Below are 17,731 nucleotides of genomic sequence, written 5' to 3'. Positions count from 1 at the left end.
ATCTATGTAGTACTTGTATTTTTAGCCCACACGCTGGGCGCAAGCGCAGAGACTAACAAATGACAAAAGCAAATATACAATTTATTTTTTTTTTAGTGTTTTTGGTTGGCGCAGGGAAATCGAAAGATCTGTGTAAGCCGAATGTGAAATATGCACAGCAAATTGCCGGAGCCATAAGAAAAACGAGCTATGACCATTGCAAATTAAGGTCATTGGCGTTGAAAATCTCAAATCTCAGTACTTGCAACGGTCGCAGCTACTGCAACACTGAGCAATTGCAATTGCAACGCACCAAACAGTAGCGGAATCAAAGTAAATCTCATAGACATATGCTTAATATGGCCCAAACGCCACATAAATAAATAAATGTGCGACCAAAGCCCAGCCAACCAAAATGGTAAACATGCCAAAAACAATTACCAAATGTTGCCAGCAACAGCAACAATAACAACCACAACAGATGGACAACAACAACAACAAGTCGAGAGCAAACATTGTTGAGAAAAAAATAAACGTCCGAAAATAATAATAATAATAATAATTGTGGCCAATTGCTGTTTAGTTGGCAGTTAATTGCAACATAGCCAAGACAGCAAAAGTGCTGCACGAGTTGGCCTAACAAAATGTTCTCCTTCTGCTGCTATTCTTTTCCTCAATCGGACCGAAAAAACACCGCTCGAATCTCCAGTTGGAGGTCAATCTGTGCAGTTATGAACTAGTTCCACAAATTAGCAAAATATAATTAGTAAAATATTAATAGTTTATTTCGCATTTTATTGTTGCTCATAAACACTAAAAGTGCCTAATGAATTTAATGGAGCAATTTAGCTATTTTAGACAAGTTTTTTTTGGGCACATTGAACGAAATTAGTTCTTTAAATTACAGGACATTTTTAAGATATAGTTTTGTAAATCTTGTTGTCTTTAGTGTATTGATCAGTACTGGAAAAATATACTATAACAAGAATGAAATGTTTTCTATTAAAAGACTTCTAAGAGACTTCAATTTAATTCGTCTCTTATTTATAGTTTATAGCTTTCATAAGCTGATCGTCAGCCAAATAAAAATTCAATTTAACTTTTGTTTTGTTCGGTTTCTTAGAAAAACTGTTTACGACGTGGATTCACTTTCAACTTTTAGTTTTAATGGCTCTTTAATATATTGAATGATGCGTCCGATAACAGGAAGGGTAAGTTGTTAACTGATTTATGTGTCATTGCCATCATCAGATGATAAAAAACAGGTTACCTCAGTTTAGATTGATATATTAAGCGTTTGATGGGATTTCCATGCTCAGCTTCCTAATTCTTAATCATTTTTGGAGACGGAACTCTTTTATATTGATGTTTAGTTTACTATCTTAAATCAGTTTAGTTCGAAACAAATAACTACTACACTTTTTGATTTATAAAACTCGAGCAACTAAACAATAAAAATTTGTTATTTTGCTTGCTTATCATCTTGCCATCTAATTTATAGTTCCCTGCTCTCATATATATTTTTTTAATTAATTTTCTGCAATATTATTATAGTTCCTGTACATTTCTGTCATCCCTTAGCTAACTAGTTCACCTTCAGATTTTAGCATATTAATTCTCCAGCCCTCGTTCTGTTTACCAAATGCAGAATGCAGTCTCTAAGCACGCCGCAACGTCATCATCTTTGTTGTTGTTGCTGTTTGGTGACTGTAACTTGGTTTGGCTTTTGGCTTTGGCTTTGGCTTTGGCCATGCCGCGCAATTACCAAGACAGGCAGCTAATTTTATTTGCTGTAAACGTGCGCCTCAATCTGCAACCAGCAATTGTTGTTGTTGCTGTTGTTTTTTTGTCTGTGGGAATTATTTGACGATGACTTTTTGAGGTATTGCGTGTCTGGATCACATTAGCCACCTCTGCAGTTGATCGGTTAACAAACAAAAAGTGTTAGCGTCAATTGAGTTGTCAGCCAAGTGGCAATACATTACTCAGGGTGGTCTATGGATCTACTGTGTCTGACTACTACGAGTAGTCGGTATTTTTAGAGTGTTAATGGAAGGCGTTGAAGTGTTTACAAGCCGATTTAAAGTTTGTCAGCAAAAGACTGAAAGAGAAATATGCAAATTAAACAGGAAATTCAGCGGACGTCGCGACGATTTGAAAGTGACACAAAGAATTCAATAGCAAGGCAATAGATAAATACTCTATTGCAAAAACTGGTTCGCATCCCAAGTTCAACACTATAGTCACAAAGAGCATTATTAGCACATGAAAGATAAAAGTAGTTGACAATAAGAAACCGCAAATATTAAAGCAAAAAAACCGTGCTACGACTGGCGAATGCTCTAAGCAAGCAAAGTAGAAATAGTAGAATAGTTTACTATAGAAAGATTCAAATTAAAAGATTTGTACTTTTTTAAAAACGTTCTCCATAGCCATAAGAATATTTATTGCCTGCCAAACTTGATCGCAAAGTGAGCGCTGCCCTTTCGACGACTGTCAGCACATAATTAGTTGCTGCAGATTTGTTTGCAGAGGCCACTCGATGGATTGCATAACATTTTGCAGAGGCTTGCCATGGAGTTTATGTAAGAGAGTGAGAGTGTATGCCATTTAGATAACATTTAACTTTGGCTTTGGAGCGGTGCACACGGTTCGCCTGACCATATTCTCCTAGACGTCTCTTAGCCAAATTTGGGGCATATTTTGTCAATGGTGCGGCACAGCCTTCTATTGGAACGTGAAGCATGGGGCGCGCGACATGGAGAAGTCGTGTAGCGCCAAAGTGCAATAATTCACACTCACTTTGGTGCAAGCCTCCATTGACGTTTTATTGGTTGCCACAACAACGGATCAACGTGCAACACAATCCATACTCTATGGTAAATGATTATGAAATTTAACATGTGCACGCTGCCACTTAAAGTTTTCTTGCATATTGTTTATGCTCGCGTCGAGAATTATCTGGGAACAACAACAGCAACAACAAAATAAAGTTATCAAAATTGAATTTATGATTTCTATAATCAAATTTTCGAAGCGTGCATTTGAAAAATGAATTGTTTGCCAATTTCCCAGTTTTGCCACTGGCGATACGTGTGCGAGTGTACGAGACAACAATTTATGGCTAATTTAGTCATGATTTATCCGTTTGCCAATAAATAATACTACACAACTCACAAAATATTCGCAGCTAACTTGGCTTATCGATTGGCCACAATGGAAGCCGCAGCGGTCAAGCGTGCGCTTGTTGTGGGCAAAATAACAATGTTTTGTTTTATGCCAAAAATTTAATTAAACCAAACAAAGGCCACGGGCAGCAGGCAGCGCTGTTCGCATAGAGATGCTAATCAAATGCATTCAATACTATTCAAAATAAAGTTTCGTGGGCGCGTCTCGTCTTCACATTTAGCCGAGACGCAAACCGCAGTCATCGCCTGGACAGCTTCGGCAATTCGTCGCATCGTCTTCGGTGGCGCATTCGTCGCTTCGCTTTTGCTTCGTGCGCAACTTCGGCTGCAGTTCGTGTTTTTTGCGTTGGGGACTCGTTGGCTACTTCAACTTGGCGTTGCATAAAAAGTGGTTCAGTGGAGCAAACGGCTTCAGTTCGAACACATCGCGATCGCGACGAAAAGTATCTGCCAGATACTCTCTTTCTAAACTCTGACTTGCCGCGGAAGTGAAGTGTAGGTGTCGACACCTGGTTGTGAACAAACGCATCCTTATTGGGCATTTACGCGCATATGCTATTAATTTATTGTGTGTTCTAAATGTTAATACTCGTCATTGTCAAATGATTCATTGACCATAAAACAAGATTTGCATATTATATTCGAGTAAATAATTAACATTCACATACATACATATATTCATTTGCATTTTGCAGTTTCAACGTCACATTTGGATTAATATATTTTTTGCGGATAAAACAATTTGTTAAAATTTAATCGAAGGTGAGTTTTGTGTTCGTCACGTCAAGGTTAAACGAATGCAGAAAAAGCTAATTAATAGGATCACAAATTAGTTAAATCAATAAAGGAAAATTTTTTTGAAATAAAATAATGGTTGTCCATAAAAAAGTGTCAATTGAGCAAATGGTCAAAAATAAAAAAAATACTAAAAGCGGTTAAAAAATAATATCAACAAAATTAAAAGTAAATAAAATTTCTAACTTGAACTGAATTTTGATCATTAAATTGAGTATAATAATAAATTATAACATATGTAGCAATTAATAATATCAAAAAAATGGTTAAATAGAATAAAATATAAAAATATGAAATTCACAACTTGAACTGAAATTAATAACACAATATGAAATATTTATTTAATCGTATTGTGCACTGAGTTTCAATACAACATTACTAAAAATATTCCTTTTTTAATATTTTATTGGAAATATTTAAATTGTAATTAAATTGAGTTCTCTGGTCTAAAATCAATACAATTTGATTAACAATTATGTAGATAACTTGCTGCTGTTTATTTTGAGCTTAACTTTGTTTCAAGAAGCAAGTTTTGAGTATTTTGAAATTAAAAGCATCTTAGCCTGAACGAGTTGATAAAAAACGAGATTTGTGCTCAAATGTCGCAAGTAAGACGAAACACAATTGGACAATTAAAATAGCTTATTTATTACAAAGCATTTGTCAATGCATTCTAGAGCAGGTTTCTCCTTTGTTCGCCTTGGCAATGAGTAGCAAATACCAAATGATTTCTCTCCACATTAAACAAGTAAAAGTCTTGCAATTGTGCGACAAATAATAAGTAATAAATGTTTCCACTATTTTTGCAATTTAAATGGATTTTTAATCAGATTGACGGATGTCAACGATGGATGTCTGAGTTAACTTATAAATCAAGTTGTATAAATTTGCATATTAATTTTAATTGAACACTACAAAGTCGATGGTCGTGTGCAGTCGATGAAGTGCTGGATTGCAGATCGTAAATTGAAATTGAAGTTGAAGTTGAAAATGTCAAATTCAAATTCGTGTTGAATAAGCCATACGAACTTCGATTGCAAATGTAAATGCATCTGCGGTGGGTCCAAACAACGTTTCGGTTGTAATGAACACAAATTAACATACAATACTGAACGAGCTTCATGGAGACAGATTGTCAAGCACCAAAGGCAACCGAATGTTCAATGTGAGGAAAATGTAACTCTCTGTGACTGGACCAGATCTTCTGTCTCTCTCATATTCTGTCTCTCTCTATTTTCTGGTCAATGAATAATTCATTACACACATATCTTGCCTGTTTTCCCGCACAGTCAGCGTGTTAACTGCTTCAACGCACTTCAAATTGGCATTTCAAAAATGTGTGAAAAATATATTGTGGTTACAGCAAGTTCGTTGCCTAAGTCTTTTGATTTGCCTGTAAATTTTTGATGATCATCGAATCAAAGTCGTAAAAATTCTGCGTACCTTCACTTCCGTTTTGAAAGCTTCTTTATTAGGCTCTAAAAATGATTGCAATATGACATTGACTAAGCTCAAATAAGCGAATTCGACAACATAAATGCAGACCAAAAGAAAATGCCGAAATAAGACTTGTGAATAAAATTCGCAACTCGAAATCCAAAAAAAAGTATTCGATTTGCATATGCAAATTCGATTCCCACGACTTTTAATTGTAGCCAAAAAATACATACTCGTATATCCCATTAAAAAAGGCCACTGAGTAAATACGGAGTAAAAATGCCATTGAGCTTGGACTTGATACAATTCTATGCATTATATTTGATCCACATTTTATGAACTATTCGAGCAACATGTGTAGAATTTTATCAGATAATGGAGTTAAGTGGCTTGCAATTGTTTGTTTGTGTTCTTGTTGCAGTTTAATTTCAAGCTTTTAAGAGTTTAATTAACGCTATTAGACAAGCTATTTGTTGAATCAGCAGAAGATTTACGATGTGCACTAATTTGATATTTCAAATACTTGCGCACACAAAAAACATACTTATTTTACTTGCTAAGGAAAACAATGTTTAAAAATCAATATGCTCTTTCGTAATCATATTTTTTTTTTAATATCTTTGAATGTTTGTAGTTAAATAAATATTCTGTAATTTTCATTATCTTATTATTTATTTTAATAGTTTTGATTATTTCAAAACATGATTTAAATAGAATCCTTTTTATATTTATTACAATAAAAATACGATTGCATTCATTTTAAAAATATTTATTCTTTCTAAGTTTTCAAAAGAAAATGTTTAAAATGTTTTTCTAATCTTCAAATAAAATCTGTTGAAAGCAAAACTTGTATTAAATAACCTAGTGTTAAATATTAGCCCCAAGAAATATTTATTATGATTCATTTCTTATTTCTTAGAGTACAATAACTTCGCTGCAACCTTTGTTAAATATTTTCCAAGTGCCGTTGAACGAACGCATGTAATAAATACGTATGTGGAGCTATGACAGTCGCTTGACTAATAGAACAGGGAACATTGATATTTATCTTAATGAAGCCAACGCATTGCCAGTCAAATTGGATTGGGTTCTAACCGCAACTGGCAGACAAGCCAAGCTCGCTGCTCGTTGCCTGCCGGCAGGCAGACAGGGCGAGCCACATGCCACATGCCATATGCCATATGCTATATGCCACAAACAAAAAACTGACTCTGAACTGCGCCCAGAAATGCGTATGGCTCGATTGACATTTGCCAGACAAGTCGCTGCACTACAAAAAGCCACAATCAGACGGACAGATAGACAGACTGAGAAACTCAAGTGAAACTAACGACATTAATTGAGTTTCCCCCTTAAAGTAGTTCAAGTAGTTGACTAGTCGAGCTGTCTAACTAGAGCGCATTTAGAGCGGCTCAATTGAGATTGAGACTCTAACTCTGTGTCTGTGTCTGTCTTTAACTCTGACTCTGACTCTGGCATCTCCGTTAACCTCAAGTGCATTCAAGGCCTCGTTTCTGGGCGTTTCCCTATTTGGTGGGGGGCCTGTTGGTTGTGTAACAAATGAAAATCAATTTGGTTAGGCTTCAAAAACAGATTTTGGTTCAAAGTTCAATTAAAAGAGTTTAGCATAAACAATAAAACAACAATAAGTGCAACGTCAGCTGCACTGAAAAACAAGCTAGAAAACAAGGCTTCATTACGTAATGAGTTGTAAACAGATCCGAAATCAAAACAAACAGATAATAACAAGGGCAAGCACACAATTTAATTAAAAGCAATCGTCTAGAAATCAACAAACATTCGCTATGCAACTTCAACTCACCATCGATAAATTAAGAAGAAGCTCAAGCAACAAGCAGCTTAACTCTGCGGGAAATCTTTGTAATAGATGGTAAACATCTTGGCCAGGGCAAATACAGTTCATGAGCTAGAAGATAGATCGTTTGGCAGTCTGGAAGTTACTTAAATTCATTAGGAGCTCTAGAAAAAACCTTCAACAGTAGCACATTCAAAGCTCGGTTGATCTCAGCCGCTTATTGAAAGTTTTCCCAAGACAAAGAAGCGCAAAACTTTGTCTAATAAGCAGAAGACGATCTTGAAATGTATGAAATGAATGGCATTTATATTGCTTGAGAAGAGTCAAGAAGGAAGTTTCTTGAGCTATTGTTAGTTAGCATTGATAAACAGATTTATAAATTCAAGTATTAATTTTAGTGCTTTACTTTAGTCAATGGACTCCAAACGAGCAGCGTATAAGGTCTTTAGTCAAATTGAGCTCTAATTTAAAGCGCAACCGTCATATCCTGCTTAATTGTTAAGGCGCTCTTGAATCGTTTATTTATCGAAGCGAATGTTGAAGAAGCGAAAATCGATTTCGATTTCAAAACTTTCATTCACAAATCGACACAATTATCTGCGCATTATCAAAGAAGCTAAACAAAACGCTTTGTTTACATTGCCCGCTGGCAACGGCGATAACTTTTGCTCAGTCAAAGGTTGAAAAGCGTTTTGCTTATTACGAGTTCAGAGACGGGTTCAATTGGGGGCTTTTTTTATTGTATTGGGTGGGTTAGTCAGCTATGTTATTTGGCCAGTCACGCATGCCTTTCGATTTCTACGAATCTGCGATGCTTTTTGTTGTTGTTGTTGCTGTTTGGCAGTGATTACTCAATTCTCAATGCGAGCCCAATGCAAATTTATCTTTTACCCGCCAAAAAGTAAAAAATTTGCATTTCTCAAGCAACAGAGTTCGTGATATGTCACAGGCGTTAGAATGTGCTTCACCAACACCAACAACAACAAAAAACAGTAACAACAACAGCAACCACGCAACAAGTCAAGTAACTGCAACATTAACAGCGTTTAGTTGACACTTTGGGGCAATTAGCTGCAACTCAAAAATGACATTCAAACTGTCAGTCACAAGCTTCCCCGATCAACGAACGCTGTCGGCTGTTTTGATTCATACTATACACTCCCTATAGCCTATAGACCAATTTAAATGACCTTTGTTGTTTTCATTTCGTGCCGCTTTTATAACTTAATTGCTGTTAAACGAAAGACTTAGGCAACGAACTTCAATTAGTGCTAATAGAATTTTTGCCGTCTCTGCAGTTTTTGTAAACAATTAACATGAGCAGCAAAACTCTTTAGATTATATAACCGAGGTTCTCATTAAATATATGTGTCCATAACTATATATAAATGTCGAAAATTGGATTTACATTTTCATAACACTTTATTTTATATTCTAAGAATAATCGCTGTAAATATTTTCAAACTTGTTCATCAGTTTCTTCAAGCTATATGTACGTATATATATGGATTAGATTATATTTGTAGAAAAATTATATACTATCTAGCACTTGATAAAGATTTTTGTAACTTTTTTAATGGCATTCATTTTTCTGTAGGGTATTTTCAAACTTGTTCTTCATCAGCTTCCTTGAGCTGTCGAAAAGACGCAGTTGCGACGAAAAACAAATCAGCAATTTAGTGATTAACGCATTTTAATTAATTTAACGCGTCGTTCATGTTCGTTCTCTGGGTCAATTGAAGTCTTATGTCCGACTGTTCACACCTGTCACAAAGATATTGAACTGGATTTAGCATTAGGGGGTATTAATCGGGTAACCAGGTCAAGTCGCCTTGTCATTTAATGCAAATTATTGTGCAACGTTTGTTGTATGTAGTTCGTAGCATGTTCCATTACAAATTGGGGCTTGTGCAAGTTGCAACGCCGAACGCATGTGGGCGTGGTCCAGCCATAAGCTATTCAGCACAAGGCGTTACCTCAAATTCGATTACAAAAAATATATATAAGAATAAAGCACATGCAACATGTGACAGTTTGCCATGAACTGCAAGGAAGTCAGGGCGCGTATTGTATGCGTATTAATTGTTAATCTGATTCTTAATATTCCATTGTTTCATCAGCAAAATAAACCGCATCAGCTGAGTCGCTTTATTTATTTATTTACTCACACTTTTACAGGGTTATTGAACGCAATTCATTTCGGCTTCTCTAATTTCAAACGATTACACTTTAATTTGAGTACTGTTAGCATTTAGCTTAAACCAGATTTGGCATACTATATGAAAGGGGAATGTTGCCTTCCACATAAATTGTGTAACAGTTGAGCGAAGAAGATTTTTATACCCGCCACCTATAGAGTAGAAGGGTATAATGATTTTGTGCCTTCAGGAAAAGGCAGTGGAAAATATCACCTTCACTCTATGGTATATTTTTGATGTAGTACTATATTAATATACCTAATATTGCATTTGGAATATTGTAGTATTTTTGCATTATATTATATATTATATTATATAATATATAATATTATTATATTATATTTATTTTTTGTCTTACTTAAAACTTTGTACGGAGCTAATCTATTGAAATTCAAATCAAAATCACTTTATCATTTAGCGGCTTAAGAATGTTTTACCTAGATTTATGTGTAGTTAAATTTTCTATTATTTTATTTGTTTAAGTGTATTTCATATTCGTCATGCTAGCCATTGTTGCTTAGTTGTCTAGAGCCACAAACCGTTTATTTAAGCCACTCACAAAAATTGAATAATTGCCTCAAGTTTGCAATTTGATGCACTCATAAAAAACATTCCTTCTGTTATACTAAGTCTTAAGTAGAAAATAAAAGAATGATGTGCTTTTAAGCGAAATATTTGCGGGTAATAAAGTTTTAAAACAAACCCAATTTTATTTGCTCAAATAATATGAGAATAACGTAATAGATTGAATTATTATTTTACAAACAATTTGAACCAAACTGAATAGTAAATCGCCTTAAAATTTGCTCTAAATTCCGCATTATAAATTGCACATTTCGTGCAAAAAAAAAGTGTTTACAAAAATTGCGAAATTCGGTTGTTAATTCCCAGTTGAATGTATTTTGTTTTTTCTGGCTGATGGTGCGAGAAGCGTTCTTAATTGGAATTTAAGTGGCAAAGCACCTTGTAGGCAATTAAACAATTTCAATCATTGTCAGCGAGACCCACGCTGTAATCTGGTGTGTAAGCTGTTAGTCTGTTGAGCTGTTGCAACCTGAGCAACCTGTGCAACGTTGTGGCAAGCTGGAGTGGCAAGTGCTTGGCTCTTGTGAACGACATCAATTAGCAGAGTTTTTAATGCAACCGCATTTGGCGTGAAACAGCAAAAGCAAAGCAGTTAAAACTATGGCACAAATGCCAAGTAAAATGCGTAGAAAAACGCCTCGAGTCAATCAATTTTGTTGTGTGTCGAGCGACGCGTATTACAAGCCAGGCTTGTAAGCCGGGACCAGACAGACCCAGGCCACGTTAACTGGGCTGTGTTGGCCACGCAGCCTTGGCTGTGTTCGACTGTGTTGGCTATTCAGATTGCGATGCTGTTGCTGATGTCGATGCCGATGCCGATGCCAGATTGGAAGCTATTTGGAAAGGCGGCACTCGAATTACGCGGCCAACTTACGCAAATTTTTCGTTGGTTCGTTGGTTGGTTGTGAACTGCCGCCAGGCTCAAAGCAAAGATACCACCTCATCGAAGGTGGAGGAGACGCACGCACACACACACACACTAGCATACACTGTGGCACACCCTAATGCTAACTGGGAACCCCTCTGCCCCTGCTCCTTTCCCCTACTCAGACTTTAATTGAAATCTGCGTTGCCTGACCAACTCGTTTACGCATTCGAAAGGCCTGCGTCGCCATCGTTCGGGGTAATTAAAAACTTGTCGTTCCATTTGATACTCTTTGCCAAAATGTTTTTCTGAGTGCTGTGCTGTGTGTGTGAGTGTGTGTTATGTCATTTGGTTTGTTGTCTGTTGCAGCAGAATAAATCTAAGTTGGGGACTTTTCAGCGTAGAGTATTTGATTGAAGCGTATGAGTTGTGTCAACAACAAAGCCTTGACTTTGTATTGCATACGTTGAGGCGATTAATCAATATAGCTAAGCTCTTAAGCTGTCAACAAATACTATAATATTTCGTGATTAAGTACAGAATGGATGTAGCTTCAAGGCGAGCTTATATCAAATTGTTGAACCTATTTTAAAGTAGTATTTACTTTATCTATGTCTAATTATGTCTAGCTCACTAAACACTATTCATTTGTGCACTAAACATAATTATAAAATAATATCATATGACAACCGAATTATCGGTCCTTGAAATCTATTTCAATCTTAATATTTTACACTCAAAGTCAACCTTGACCTCCAGCTACCGAATGCTCCAATTAAATGTTAGAAAAGTTCCAAATTAACTTATAATAAATCACGCTGAATATCTTATTAATTAGCATGGAATTAACGCTTCCATTTTTGTTTTGCATGCTTTGCATTCTCGATTAATTTTCTAGCAAAACAACATTTGAATTGTGCCCATTAATTATGAATAATACTTGCTAGAAATCACATAAATTTGCAGTTTCATTATTAGTGAAACTTTTATAGTTCTATTAACACATTATAACTATCCGACGCAAACTTTCAACTTGATTAGAGTTATCAAAGTTCTCTAAATCTTTTACTTCACTTTCAACTTGATTAGAGTATACAAAGTTCTCTAAATCGTTTCCTACACTTCGCATTCCAATATCGTGTTAGTTTTGGCTGCATGCAGCGCACATTGCGTATACGCAACATTTGTCATAAAACTAATGTCATTTTTATTTGTTTTTTGGGCTGCTCATAAATTATGCTGCTGTGGAATGTCATGAAACATGTGTCTGGCAATTCGGAGGATGTGCAGTCGAATGATAAATGCCACGCGATATTCGAGATTAGCGTGCGATTCGGTTAGCGAATCCCTCATTCCATTGGCATTTGTGGTTGGAAATGTTGCCAAAATTGATACCAGTTTATTAAACGGGTTTCATTAAAAGTAATGTCCAGTATAAACAAGTGACGCACTTTCAAAGTGACCGCCCGATTGCTGTGCTACATAAATCCATAAAAAAAAGAATTGCACAATTGCAGGGTATGACGTGACATCCTGGCCGCTGGCTGCTGGCTCTTGGCCATTGGCTACTGGGTAACTTAATATGCGCACAGTGATTGCATTTTATGTGCTCCAATCTTTGGTGCAGATATTGCCGCTGGCTTAGCAAAGCTTAGAGTAAAGTAAGTGGCACGCATGTGGCCACAACAAAAATGTCCAAGGATTTTAATTATTTGCACAAAAATCTAATTTCCGTCCCGAAAATATACAGCGAGCAATCGCAAGTGATGCAATCGCACCTCAAGAGCCTTTTGCCACGCAAAAGTTAACAACAAATCAAACGCTGCCAGCAGAGATTGACACAGTTTTACTCTGGCAGCAGCAGCAGCAGCAGCAGGAGTTAAGCCAAGTCTCAAGCGAGTGGAAAATCGACAAAACGAAATTTATAGAGCGCGTAGAGACGCAAAACTCTTAAATGGATGTGGTTGTAGCTTAGCTGTAGTTGTTGTTGTTGCTGTTGGTCAGTCCCAGACCCGAGGCGAGGTGCGTGTGTTGCAGTTGCAGTTGCAGTCGCTCAATCAATGCAATTCATTCATTGACTTTTTTACGTGTGTGTTTCTCAAATGGGCAACGCAGCACGCAAGTGGACAAATGCGACGGGAACAAAACGAAACTGAAACTCAAACTCAAACTGCAAACTGGGAACTGGATCTGGGACTAAGACTGAGACTGGGCTAGAGTCTAAAGCGAGTCAAAGATGGTGTGCTGTTTGCCTTTTGGCCAAGTGCCTTTCAAGCTGCTTTCAATTGTGGCTGCAGTTAAGGAGAAGTGACTGTGGTGTATTGTGTGGCAACAGCGTGAGTAAGTGCCACACGAAATGCCCGTGAAGCTGGCAGCTGGAATGTTGCATCAATTTGACAAGATGGAGTGGCAGATAAAGCTAAAGGGATATTACTCTGCTTTAGGTGACAAAGTGGATGAAATGATGACTTCTTCTTCCTTAACTTGATTTATATTTAAACTGAGCAAAGTATAAACATTTTTATGCCTCCTCCACTTAACAAGAAAAACCTCTAAGACTTTACAATTCAGTTGTCAGCTCTTGTGACATGTGTTTCTTTCTCTTTCTGCACACATGCGACAACTGGAACGAGCCTCGTTGCCAATCTCCAGTTCAGCGCGTTTTTATTGAATTTTTGGCACACGCTGCAAACACACAACAACAACACAGAGCAACAGCAAAAAATGCGTTGGGTGCGTATGCAAAAGGCGGCAAAAAAGCGAGACTTAGTCAATGCACAAAAAAAACGTCGCAACGTTGCGTATGGCAACATTTATTGATTTATTGTGGAGCAGCGAGTGCATAATTTATTACAAATCTATTTGTGCTGGCCAAGCGACTATGCGTAGAGTTTTAGCTCTCTGCGAGCAAAGTTTCCTTTTTTAAGTTTTGCGGCTGATTTATGGACTGGGCAAACAAAAGACTTAGGCAACAAACTTGAAAATAACAAAGTGTATCGGACAAAGTTTAATGAGTTCCTGGGGAGAACTAAGAATTTCAATAAGTGAAAAAGGATTATAAATTCGATTAAAGCAAATAATATTACAAATGTTTATCTATCGATTAAATATTTTGTTGTAGTTCAACAGATTTCGCAATAAATCATTTCTATCAAAGTCAACGTAATTTTCGTTATGTCAACAGCTGACAATTGATATATAACATGACTAATGTGAATCTATCAAATGGAGTGTATGATCCATTTGCCACCAAACACAATTAATACAGATTGTCGGTGGCAGCCTCGAACTCGCCATGTTGCAAGCTGAACCCTGTGGGTCTTGGGTTGAGTTGCGTTCGGTTGTATGCAACGTTGTTAATAACTTAATTAAATGCCTTTTAAGCTAACGCCACGAGTAGCTGAGTAGCTGCAGCAAACTGTAGTTGGAGCTGATTTAATGTGTTCCCATGAACTGCGCTGACTTGACGCCCACGCGCAACCTAAAACAACAAGCAACAACAAGAGCAACAACGTTGTTGGCCACACGCCACCAACAGTTGCAAGTAGTCCACCCAGTGGCAGCACATTTGAACCTGCCGCCAACTGTGGCAACTACAAGCAACCGTTGACTGAATTGATTAATATCATCTCAGTCGACAGTCTGTGCAACGCTTGTTTTGTTTGCTTTGTCGCTCGCGTTTTGATAATGTTTAGCGGGTGGAGCCATTGACGCCCTCGTATTGTTTATGCCTACAATTGCTCGTAAATGAGCTATTAATATGTCGCACTTGCGACCGCCCAACGACAATCGTTGACAGCTTTGCATGTTCGCATTTGCGATGCCCCTTTTTGTTGTGTGTTTAGTTTTTAGTTTTATTGTTGCTAATTAGTTGCAGTCCATTATGTCGATTGACTGCTGTACGTACGCTTTGTGCCTTGGGCAACATTCGAGACACAATCCATGCATGAAATATCACGCCAATTACGGGCCACAGCTTCAGCTCCAGCTTCAGCTTCATTTTCAACTCCACTCGAGTCAACGCGGATCGAGTTAAGCTTCGAGTTCGGGTTCGTTTCGTACAGTGGCTGCTGCAAGCGTGCGCCACAAATTAAATCAATTAAATAACAAAAAGCAATACACGTTTGTCAATCGACACTCACACACTCTCTTACACACACACAAACGCTCACATACAGACACTCCATTCGAACAAGTCCAAATACCCTAACGAAATACTTAAACTGCGAGCACCTAATTAATTAATTACATTTTGTTTGGAAATAATCAATCGAGTCGCTTGACACAAAAGGTTCGTAAACAAAGCACAAAATAAATAATTGAGGTCATTAAAAATTGTCATAAATTTAGCTATGATGGCCATAAATTATTTCTGCTAAAAATAAATCAGAAATATTAGCAAATATGTAATTTATAATGACATTTAGGTTGGCATACGTTTATTTATTTTCTTAGCATTTAATTTTAATTGCTGTTAGTGAAGTTATAAATATTAACAAAGAAGCTCTCAAATTAATATTTTTATATTTTGCTAAATGTAAAAAAATTTAACTTATTTAGGTAATAAACTTATAATTTAAATTAAGAAAACGAACTTAGAATTTCGATTTACTTTATTGTATTTCGATTTAATAAAAATAAGTAATGGCAACTAAATATATAAGAATATTTTAATAACTCAATTCTAATTTCAAGTTTTACACAATTCGAATTTGTGTTGTATTCAATTTTTTAATGAAGATTTCACTTTAATAATTTTGCGATACTTTTATAAAATTATTGAAATATGTTACTCAAAACATATCCTTGATTAGCATTGAATGTAAATTATTGAATTTTGCAAATTCTAAGTTACATTATTTTAATAAATATTAAAATGCATTTGGTATTTTCATTCATTCTCTTTCATAGCAATTACAAATAATAAAGTGAATATAGAAGTATGATGATCACTATTAACATAATCTTTCACTTTGTTCTAGATTTTAATTCCATCTCTGCAATTCTTTCAAGAAACTTTTTTCGCATTGCAAATTTATAGTAGTTAAAGCATTTGACTTATTCACCACACTCCAATAGCAACAAGTTGTCTATAATAAGAATGTATTATATTAATTAATATTGAAATGAATTTCGTATTTTAAATCATTCTTTTTCTCGATGAAATAATAAATTCGAAGTAATAAATATAATATGTAAATATTGTAACTTATAAGATTCCTCAAGGATCCTAATTTATATTAATTTTTTACTTAGTCAAACTCTTTGACTTATTCACCACACTCCAATGGCAACATAGTGTATATTTTATTGTGGAAACCCACCGCAGTTGAACTGCAAACTGCAAACTGCGAAAAAAGCGATAACCGTAAACGAACGTCAAGTGATTTTCATCAATTATGTTTTGTGTCTGCTGTGCGTCTCATTAAACATTTATAAGATTGATTGGAGCTATTATTATGATGTCATAAATGTGTGTGCGATAATATGCAATACAAGTTGTACTGAACTCACCTCCACCTCTCCCCCTCTCTCTTTCTCTTGCAGATGTCTCATAATCGCTTAGCGCTGAAGTTGCCCAGATTGTTGTTGCTTCTACTGCTGACGCTGCAATCGCTGCTCGCTGCCGAAGCTCTTGGCTATCACTACGATCGTCCAACACGACCTGCGCCCACTTCCGTCTACACCGGCCATCACTTTGCTCCGCTGCCCACGGTGCAGCCGCTGCCTCCGGTGCCCGCTCTCCCCGCTCTGCCCACAGCGCGTGTGCCGCTGCCCAGGAGTCGTCCAGCTGGTCACATCGTCAGCCAGTATGGACCACCGCCAAGTGTAGCTCCATCGCCAGCTAGCTCGATCGTGAGCACTTATTTGCCCCCAGCGTATGCCTCGCCCATTGCCTCGATCAGTTATCACGGTGTGGCGCCTCCTGCTGCTCCTCCTTCGGCTCCACAGCAGCTGCTGCAGCAGCCCATCCATGTGCCAAGTGGCCCGGCAGCAACAGCGCCTCCACTGCGCATTCCCTACGGCAAGCAGGCGTTGATCTCGCCCGGCGAATCCTATGTGGCCAATGGCCGGCAGCTGAAGCAATACGCTGTCATCGAGATCATTGACAACGACATCGACGAGAGTCCGGCGCCGTTCCTCAGCTCCAGCTTCTTTGATCGCTATCGGGCGCATGTCGGTGCCTCAGGAACTGGAGCCACAGCCACAGGAACAACTGGACTGCAGTTGGACTCGCGTGCTAATGCTTTGGTGCTGGAGCAACAGGCGCTTAGTGTGCAGCCACGTTTCCAGAATCAGGGACAGAACGATGCCATTGCCCTAGGATCGGGTGGCTTGGGCTACATTCGTCTGCCGAATGGCAATGTGTATCTGGGATCTGGTTCGCTGGGCTACATCAGTGGTCAGCAGCGTGTTGCTTCAGTTTTGGATGCGCGCACTCGCTCGGAATCCACCTCGGATGCTCTGCACTTTGGCCACGGTCCGCTAGGTGGCGCTGATAACTTCTTGAGATTTAAGTGAGAGAAGCGAACTTCTTGAGATTTAAGTGAGAATAGCAAGAGAGCAAGAGTTTTGGCAGCATTGTGAAGAGTTGCTGCCATCCGCAAGCATTTTGTACAATACATATCTTATTGTAAATATTTAAATAAAAAAAAAACACATACGAAAACAAAATTCATATTGTAGCATTAAGTTTCCTTCTCTAAACGCCGTTAAACACTTACAACCTATGTATGTAATTTGCAAGCATTTTGTATGTTTTCCTATGCGCACCGCTAAATGTTGACAAAATAAACACATTGAAAATGGATAGGCTGAACATATTGTTTTATTTTCACTTTTGAGTTTAATTTCTTTGGCGCCATTA

The 17,731-nt window shown here is 37.3% G+C and overlaps 1 protein-coding gene across 1 annotated transcript; it reads left to right on the top strand.

The window, feature by feature from the left end:
* The first annotated feature begins 3,566 nt into the window (after window positions 1–3,566).
* On the top strand, window positions 3,567–17,674 carry LOC117565754 (protein PRRC1-B). The gene is made up of 3 exons (XM_034245002.2): window positions 3,567–3,662; window positions 3,863–3,929; window positions 16,411–17,674. Exon 3 carries the CDS (start codon window positions 16,411–16,413, stop codon window positions 17,383–17,385), a length of 975 nt encoding a protein of 324 aa, XP_034100893.1. The 5' UTR covers window positions 3,567–3,662; window positions 3,863–3,929; the 3' UTR covers window positions 17,386–17,674.
* The last annotated feature ends 57 nt before the right edge of the window (window positions 17,675–17,731 follow it).

Source organism: Drosophila albomicans, chromosome 2L, assembly GCF_009650485.2.
Source record: "Drosophila albomicans strain 15112-1751.03 chromosome 2L, ASM965048v2, whole genome shotgun sequence".
Lineage (NCBI taxonomy): Eukaryota > Metazoa > Arthropoda > Insecta > Diptera > Drosophilidae > Drosophila > Drosophila albomicans.
This window is presented reverse-complemented; position numbering and strand designations above follow the sequence as displayed.

Coding starts and splice junctions, on each gene's coding strand:
- LOC117565754 (XM_034245002.2), top strand. CDS start 16,411: ATGTCTCATAATCGCTTAGCGCTGAAGTTGCCCAGATTGTTGTTGCTT.